The sequence below is a fragment of the Ascidiella aspersa genome, chromosome 9 (genome assembly GCF_963924565.1).
Source record: "Ascidiella aspersa chromosome 9, kaAscAspe10.2, whole genome shotgun sequence".
NCBI lineage: Eukaryota > Metazoa > Chordata > Ascidiacea > Phlebobranchia > Ascidiidae > Ascidiella > Ascidiella aspersa.
Genome location: NC_139455.1, coordinates 17330831 through 17339607, shown reverse-complemented (window position 1 = coordinate 17339607; position 8777 = coordinate 17330831). Strand labels below are relative to the sequence as shown.

Genomic DNA, 8777 nt, shown 5'->3' with positions numbered 1-8777 from the left:
GACACATTACATCAAACCAGTGGAAAACTATGCCATGTGGTCAATTTTATGTGGACGACATATGCCAGATTTATTTGTGCTGTGAGTTCAAATCAAGTTGATTACGTACAAATTAGAATTGTGTTGGTTAACGCATTATAAGCTTTTCTTCGTCGGTTTATTAAAGTAAGTGGAATGCTCGCTTATGTTAAAAAATAGATTTAATTCAGTTTGTAGGCCTTATACATATTATTAAATACAATATTTCGAGTAAAATTAAGTGTTCTAAAGTTTAATGTTATCCTTGTCGGCGGTGAGCGAGATTCTGCGTAGGTTGGTATCTAAGGAAGTATGGTAATTAATCGTATAATCACAACAATTTAATTTAGCGTTCAGTCGTTCAAAGAAAGGGCGAATATAATGAAGCTTAAAAACTGTAAAATCAGCTCTTTCTTCTGGATAATGGCGAATTATTGGCAAGTCAGGTTAATGTTTTACCAGCCATGACGCAATCCGTTGGTTATTTAATTTATCGCCGTGTTTAATCAAGCAAGATAAGTGACGCCGTTAAGGGTAACTGGGTTTGCTGTATGAAGGCGAGGCGTGATAACTAATGGGGAAGTAGCTGATGGTGTACTCAATTTAAGGCTGCAAGTGTACCTTCGAAAAGCTATAGTTAGCCTATATATATATCAGGCGCTATGTGTGACTTTCAGTGGTTGTCAAGGTCCATGTTTAAACTTTTAAACCGAGTCAATAAATTGAATGGCACGCCGCGCCTTTCAAATAAAAGTCTCTTTTTGTTGTGCTGTTCCAAAGTACACTTTACGTGCTAAAGTTTACCAAATTTTGACAGATTACATGAATAACCTCAGTGGAGATGTACAGCCGAACTGAGCAGTAAAATACAAAGGTTAAAGTCTAGTGCGATACACAGACAATTATACAGCTTTGGTGATGACTGTATCAAAGTTTCTGTAGTGTACGCATGTTGACGAAGCAAGCTAGTGGTAACACTGTTCAATCAGTTAGCGTAAGGTGAAATATGTGATCATTTGTGTTATTATTTGGAATATTGGTGTAATGCTGGTTATGTAGTGGACGTGTCAGCAACACAAGTGTACTGCAGTGACTGTATAGGCATACGAAAAACGTGAAGTGACAGTATTTACCGCAAACATATTTTCATATTTTTAGTCCACAGCTGACCGAAGAAACAACAGACTCTCGCAAAGTTTCATTATACCGACCTTTGTTGATGATGCTACAGGCCCTTGGCTGGGGACTGCTAGGCAACAATGGTCATTTTTAGCCCTGCGCTTTTAAACAAACCTTGTTTTGTGATGTAATGGGATACGGGGCTCACTCTTTTATTGTGTGGTTGGCTGGCGGTTGAAATACAGTCTTCAGAAAGCAAATTTGTGCTACAGGTTTAGCTTTTCGCATTTAGAACTTTAATGATATATCATGGCGAATTTAAGTGGAATACCAACTTGGGTTCAAGTGTCGAAACAAAAGGTTTTACGTTCTGACGAGTGGCTCGCCTTTTCCAAGGTTTTGTTTGATGAAGTTTCTAAGCATTTGCGAGATAATGGCGTAAGAACTTTTAGCTCTTTATCTGCCGAAGAACAAAACATTTTAATACTAGACGCTGTGGAATTACTTAAATCAGACCCTCAATATACAGACTTGCTGAAAGTTGTCAGTAGTAATTTGGATAAAGAACTTGGTAACCAAGCAGATAACTACAAGGCCAGCAAAGCACAGGAATTAACAAGACTGGATTATATTGCCAGAGAATGTGATAATGCTGTGGAAATATTGCTTGACAAATGGCCAGAGATGAAGACTCACATGCAACAGTGTCACGGTGTTCAAATTTCTCGGAAAATGCGATACGTCTTGTGGAAAAATCAGCTACAGCACAACAAAGCCAAAGACGAATATAAACAAGCCGTCGGTTCTGGTTTGAAGCAACGTCTGGTTTCGCCTTTAGACTTTGAAATTTCGCAAAAAAGTCAGGCGCTTCTTAAATCCGACCATACTTTAGCGCCGCTGCTGAACTTTAAAGAAGCGACCTCGGTTTTGCGACATTTGCTGTCTTACCATCACTTGAGGTCAAAGTCCACCGTTGGGCTCACAGACACAGACTATCTTTTGGCAGTTCCGTTCGTTTATTGTACCTTAGGCTCACATTTAGACAAAATTGACTCTACGACGTCACCCAAACAAGTTCTCACCACTGAGTCTTTAGCAGTTATGACGTCACAACACGAGGTGTTCTTGAAACGACGACCAGACTATATGACGTCACAGGATAACGTGCGCAGTTTTGTGAACTTTTGCGCTGAAGCGAAGCGTATTATAACCAACAATGAGCCCAGGCTTCTTAATCAATTGGAAACTTTGTTTACAAGGCACGCGAACAAGTCGTCCGGCAACTGCATTGGCGTTTTGTTTCGACCTTGTCTAAGGTCACTGCTGGTTGGATATTTACCGCTTGAAGCGCTAATGTACGTCTGGGACCACGTAATTCTAGGTTTCGACGTTGAACGGTACGACCCGGTGGCAAGTTTCTGCGCCAGCTTCCTACTTATTGCGAGGGAAAAGATCATGGATTGCGGTACTTGGAAGCAGCTGGACGCGGCTGTCAAGGGAAGCATGCGAGTGTTAACTGCCGAGAAAATACGGGGCGCCATGATCGAACACAAACTTAACCATAAGCTGGTAAACATATTGAAAAGCGAGCGAGAAAATCGACGGCAATTTCCTATCGCTGAAATGACACCGTCTCTTCCCCCGTGGCGCGATTGGTTCAGCGTCAAACTACAAAAGTTTCTAAAATCCGAGCAGATGCAGCAGCAAAAATCGAAGACGCGCTCCCCGCTTTTGGAGGAAGGCGGTGGAGGCAGCGGAGGCTCGACTCCTCTTCTCGACAACGTGGAGGAGCTGAAGAGCGAGCGCGACCAGTTGGTGGACGAGCTTCAACTGATGCGCGATGAATTAATCAAGACTCGCAAGTTGCTAACTGAGGAAAGACTCGCTAAATCGGAACTACAAGATGCTGCTGACGAACAGATCGAACGGTTACGGCGGAGGTTGGAACCCGAGAAACTTCCAGCTCCGTTCAAAGCAGCCGAGCTCTACTTAACTGAACCCGAATACTCGGAAAGCGAGACGAATAGCGTCACAAGTCCTTCTAAACCACCTAGTCCCGTCACCGTCAAGACACCACCCCTCAAGGTAGAAACTCCGAAGTCCGACGGAGGCTCGGAGGTCCAGGTGGACGGTGTTCCAGCTGAGCGAAATGAAACTCCGCAAGAGGAACCCGGCAAACAGGAAGAGCGCGAAGCGTTGGATGTCGTCCGTGACGTGGTTGCTAGGATCATGAAAGCTGCTAACGCGATCGCGCATGGGAGCGACGAAGATTTGCTCGCCATCAATGACCAGACCTCGGCTGACATGAAGCGAATCCGAGCCGCATTCGAGCAGGCGAACGTAGACGTTTTTAAGCGTCCCATGGGCGACGATGAGATCGCCAATCTTCCGCCAAAGGAGCGACAGCAAGCCGAGGTCGCGCTGGAGGCGGCCACAAAGAAGAGACTTCTGCAGCTCAAGTTGATATAAAAAGCGGCGCTCAATACGCTAATGTCATTTTTGTTGTCGCGCTGTTTTTTTATGCTTGGTTTAAAACTAGCCGACTGGCCAATATTTGTGCACATCTTAAGCGAACGATGCAGGATCGAAATGTAAACATATAGCTTTTGCACCGACCGGACTGCATTGTAATGCTGTCACGTCAATACAACTGCATCAAATTTTACCTTTAACACGTGCGCCAGCCAGCCACGTCGTGTTGCGTTTAGTTGTAAACAATGTTCTCCACATTCGCTTTCTCCCGAAACGCTCTGCTGCGCCTCTATTTTTCCATGAAATCGCACAGAAGTCGCCCAAACCGCCGCTCGGCGATTTCTTGGTACTTGTGCGTCGCCACTAATTTTTCCGATCATATTCTGTCCCGTTCCGCCGATAAAGGTAGAAGTTAATTGGTGTGCGTTTCCTACAGCGAGCAAGCTGTAGCGACCTGCCGCGCTGCCGACGTCGTGCTTGTGTTTCGACTTGCGTTTACTTGCCGAACAGCCGCTCACTTTTCCAACGGGTTTTTTGTGACTGCAGTTAACGGACGACGTTTGCTATGGCTGTAGGGCGAATGAAAAGCAGAAAACGCTTGCGTCGCTTTTTTGTATAGACATGCGTGTTTCTTTTGTGCTTTTGTTTGTCAAAGATTGGTTTCGCTTTAAACCCTGACACGACGCGTCCAAATGCTTTATGGTCAATTGTGATCAAAGCTTTTTCGCTGTGGCGTTTGTTTTGCATTTTGTTAAGGTTTTTACTATTTTTTAAATTTTTTTATTGACTTTTTACCTTCATATGATTTTAATATCTGTCGTACCTTTCTAACTTTTATTTGTTTTTTTTTATAGACGTACTTACGTCAGGCGTTCAGGTAAAAACTTTAACTAATCTGCTTACCAACTGCAAGACTTCTGTGTGATGCTTTCTTCCACGGTTTACCCTCGACCCTTCCACAGTAACATACTCATGGGAGCCACCAGGAGTCCTCCGATCCTAGAAGATGAGGACCTGTTCTCCTGCATCCACTGTGACTTCGCCTGTTCTTCTGAGTCGGACATGACGCAGCATCGATGGCAGGAGCATCCTTTTCTAATGAAGAAGAAGAAGCATCTCATGTCTGCCTCCAGGAAGAGGCCAAGCAGCGAGTCGGCCTCAAATTCACCTAAGGAGGAGAGTTTTGAGATTGAGAAAATGCGGGCGAAGCGCGTCGCTAGCGTCGAAAGTGTTATGGCGTCACAAAGTGGATTCTCGCCGATGGAATGCGGTTCGGAGGTAAGTCTTCTATCTTACTTGTTCGGCGAAAACTCGAGTTAGCAGCATTGAAAACACGGGTCTAGGGCATTTATTATTGCAAGAGAAAATCTGCTTACCCATGATAAAAAAAGTTTATAAACTTTACCAACTGGCAAATTAAACGTTCATAAGCCTACTGAATAATGCGAATAAACATTACTAATAGTGACCGAAACATAATCTTCGCGTTTTAACTCGCTTTGCCTGCTAGAACAAAATATTTCTATATGTAGTTAACGTTTCTGTTCTGGTATTCATATGTTCAGTTGCTTGTAGTACATAGAAAAATGTGTTTCTATTAACACGGCCATTGAGTGAAATTGTTAAAATGCATTACTTCATACTTTTGACCTCAACCCAACATTTTTTTTTCAGGTTGAAACTGTTGAACCGAGCAAGGCGTGCGGTTTTATGGAAGGTGAGTGCCTTTTTTTGGTTTAGGCTGATAGGCTTGTGTATCGCCCCCCCCCCCCCGCTAAAAGAGTTTCCACTATAACATGGTAATTTAACCTGCATTGACGTTTTATGGCGTATATATGCCCCAGACATTGTGACAAGTAAGTGTTTGCATAACTGTAATTAGTTTCACTGACGTAACTGTTTATCTTTCTGCATGTAAAACCCCATTTAAAAACCAACCTCCGCCGACCTTAGCGTCGCATCTTTTCGTGGAACTACTATTTGTTTCCAGCAACGCCCATCCACCTTCTTAAACCTGTCATATATTATCCTATGGTGCATTGGACAACGTATACACTTATAAAGAAATTAAAACACGGATTTATATTCTTGAACAGGGGCCTTTGATTCGAAACAGCGTCGAACTTTCGGCGGCAGGAAAGACGAGATTGCCCGAAACGAAGGGGCGTCGGTAGAGAACAGTGCAGCCGCGTCACCGCTAGTTGCCTTCTACGACAAACACATGATTGACCGCATAACAAGGTGAGCTTTCTCCAGCTAAATCAGGGGTTCTTAAACTGAGGTCCGCGCACCCCCCTTGGGGTTCACGTTCACATTTTTTGACCGAAATCAGCAGATTAGTCGAATTGTAATGTGACGTCAATTTATGACGTAATTTTTGAATTTATTTTTGTCTACCGTGGTCCACGCGAAGCAAAAAAAATTATGAGGGTCCGCGGTAAAAAAAAGTGTAAGAACCCCTGAGCTAAACGATACGAAACAGTCCTTCGATTTGTCCGGCTGCCCAACTATTTTAGCTCTATTTATTCTGATTTGATTTTTGTACACTACATTATTGTTGTCAAATAATTATATTGATCTTCATATGTTCAGTAATTTGGATTAAGAATCTTAACTTAGAGTTTACTTTCCAGTCTGCTGAAGCCGTCAGTTTCCTCCGAAGCTCTGCCGCCCAAGATCAACATGGACACGTTGCTACGCAACACCACGCCCCCATCGGCCACGCCCTCGCCGTCGCTGGCCGCAACGTCACAATGGGGCACCCCGGGCTTCCACAATCGCGCCCTGGACGCCACCTACATCTCAGGTGACAAACTTTCGCACGGCTTCGTCGCCGCCGCGTCCACCGACGGCTACAAGTTCGCCACTGTTCTGCCGTTTCAGTGCGCCTCTGGCGACCTCGTGTATTCAGTGCCGCCACCAGGGCACAACAACCTGGCACCCGGCAGTGGCAGCGTGGCAACCCGCAACGCCTCGTTGGCTACTCGTGCCAGTCTTGTGTGTCCGAGCAACTTGGTGCCGGGAAGTGTCGCTTCGTTTGTGCCGCGCGACTTTCCGATCCACTTCCCGCCCGCTTCTTTGCTGCAGGCCAATCGAGTTGACAGTCTTTTCAGGCCGTCGCCTGTCAGCATGCCGCACCTTATGGCGCCCGCCAGCATGCCACAGCATCTGTCACGCGCCTCGCTGCCCCTGCACGCCAAACCTGCCACGAACGTCGTCGCGCCGCAGTACGATAGCAAGTTGTCAACTCTTTCCAATGTGGCGAGCAAAATACTCGAAAGAGACTTGCACAAGTCCGACCAGCCCCGAAACGCAGACACAAGACCCACGCAGGAAATAGTCATACCCATGCTGCCAAGCAATCCCTTCAGGAGCCTTCATGGTGATGGAATTTCCCCAATATTCAAGCCAAGTTCATCCCCAACCAAGCAAATCCAGGCGCAGCGCAGCTCCGCCATTTCAGGTAAACAGCCGCATGGAAACGTAGATCAGATTAACCTCTTGCGCCACCGCGTGAGCGCGACTGTGTTGGACGACGCCCACATTAGGTCGCTAGAGGACGCCGTGATGAAGACGGACTACTGTGACTCGAGCACCCGCACAAGCGTGATGCCGATGCGCTGTGAAGATGGAAAGTGGAAGATGGTGAGGACTAAGCGAGTGGCCGGCGCTTGGCTGATACAGATGCCAGGCAACGACACCACCTCGGTCGTCTTACCGCAAAACGCGACGTCACCGCTGTACACGTCACCTCACAACTACGTGCCTGGTGACGTGTGCAAACGGCTTTTGACCGAGGGAAGAGTTCACCCCCAGAAGCCGGCTCATGGAAGCAACGGGTTGGCCAACAACTGCGCCATCAGAAACCTGTTGCTGCAGAAATCATAATGCCACTGAATTTAAGATCATTCGTAACAAGTTCAGTTTTTTTTCTTAACGCCGGAAAATGAATTCCAAATTTTAATTTGCAATAAAAATGAGCGTTGGCTGTACGGTTGCCGTTTTAACAGATTTGGAGAACCAAAAAAACGTATTTTTTGTTCATTTAACGGTATTTTCGTATGATGGGTGCTTATTAAACACTCGTGTTGCAATATATACTGTCACTATTTTGTTTTCCTCGTTTGAAATAATTGCAACGCCGTTAAATTATCACAGAACTGCATTGAAGCTTCTGCGATTTGCAAACTTTATTTATTTGCGGAAATTTTCTCATTACATTTTCAGCTCTGCGTTTTAATTAAAAAAGCAGCCTTGTAAGTACCCGGCATCGACTTGAAAACAAAACCTTTTTGTGTATGATCTGTCGCATTGCTCGCCAGTTTGCAATGGTTATAGGGTGAACTATTTACGTGTTATTGTTTTTTTATTCGCCACTTGTAGCTTGCGCATTCTATATTCTTTTCGCCATTGTGTCTCCCTTGTGCCTGACAATAATAGCTTAACTTATTTCTTTTCAACGAAGTTCGTTTTATTATGACGCAATAAGCCGATGTTCATGAAATTTTAATTTTTTTTCCGTAAATACATACAACAGTGCCTTAAAATGTCTTCTATAGGTTAATTAAACTGCCATCAAGAAAGGTAATAGGAATAAACTACAATAGCGACTTGAGTAGTTTTTAAGGTTTCGGTGTGTTTGTTTGCGAAACTCCGTTCTCCTAGCTTAAAAATATTATTAAACAAACAAGATAGGCTCTGGCCTATTGCTTTACGTGGCTAGAACCACTTGGCAAAAACGAGTTATTCAAAGAGGATTGCAAGTAAAATTAGGGAGGCCGCGACCTATAAAAAGTGGGCAACATAAGAAGGCTGAGAAGCATGACAGCGTGACTTTTTAAAATGATTTTTCAAAAGGCTCGTGGGCTTATTTAATAAAACTCCGTTCTCCGTGATTCAAAAAGTATGTTTTTATTATTATTTTTATGTATAAAACAAGTTGAATATTATTTTGGTAAAAGTTTTCAAACTATAATAATTTTGCCTTTTTTGCCTTTAACTATCTAAATAAAATGACTTTTCAAGCTTATGAATTAACTGGAATAGTTTGCCAATTTTAAGAAAATCATTTCAATTTTGTGCGCGACTTGTGCTCTGTGACCTAAAATTTCCAAATCAAAAATCCAAATTTTTTGAATTGGTAGTTATTTTTTGTCCGTTTGCCCTAA

General features: G+C 44.0%; 2 protein-coding genes across 2 annotated transcripts; both read left to right on the top strand.

Moving 5' to 3' along the window:
• LOC146133317 (uncharacterized) lies at nt 1-8132 on the top strand. Its single transcript, XM_083397058.1, has 5 exons — nt 1-165; nt 4464-4887; nt 5284-5326; nt 5706-5850; nt 6243-8132. Exons 2-5 carry the CDS (start codon nt 4534-4536, stop codon nt 7495-7497), a joined length of 1797 nt encoding a protein of 598 aa, XP_083253184.1. The 5' UTR covers nt 1-165; nt 4464-4533; the 3' UTR covers nt 7498-8132.
• On the top strand, nt 159-4458 carry LOC146133318 (uncharacterized). Its single transcript, XM_083397057.1, has one exon. It carries the CDS (start codon nt 1447-1449, stop codon nt 3604-3606), a length of 2160 nt encoding a protein of 719 aa, XP_083253183.1. The 5' UTR covers nt 159-1446; the 3' UTR covers nt 3607-4458.
• Nucleotides 8133-8777: the final 645 nt, after the last annotated feature.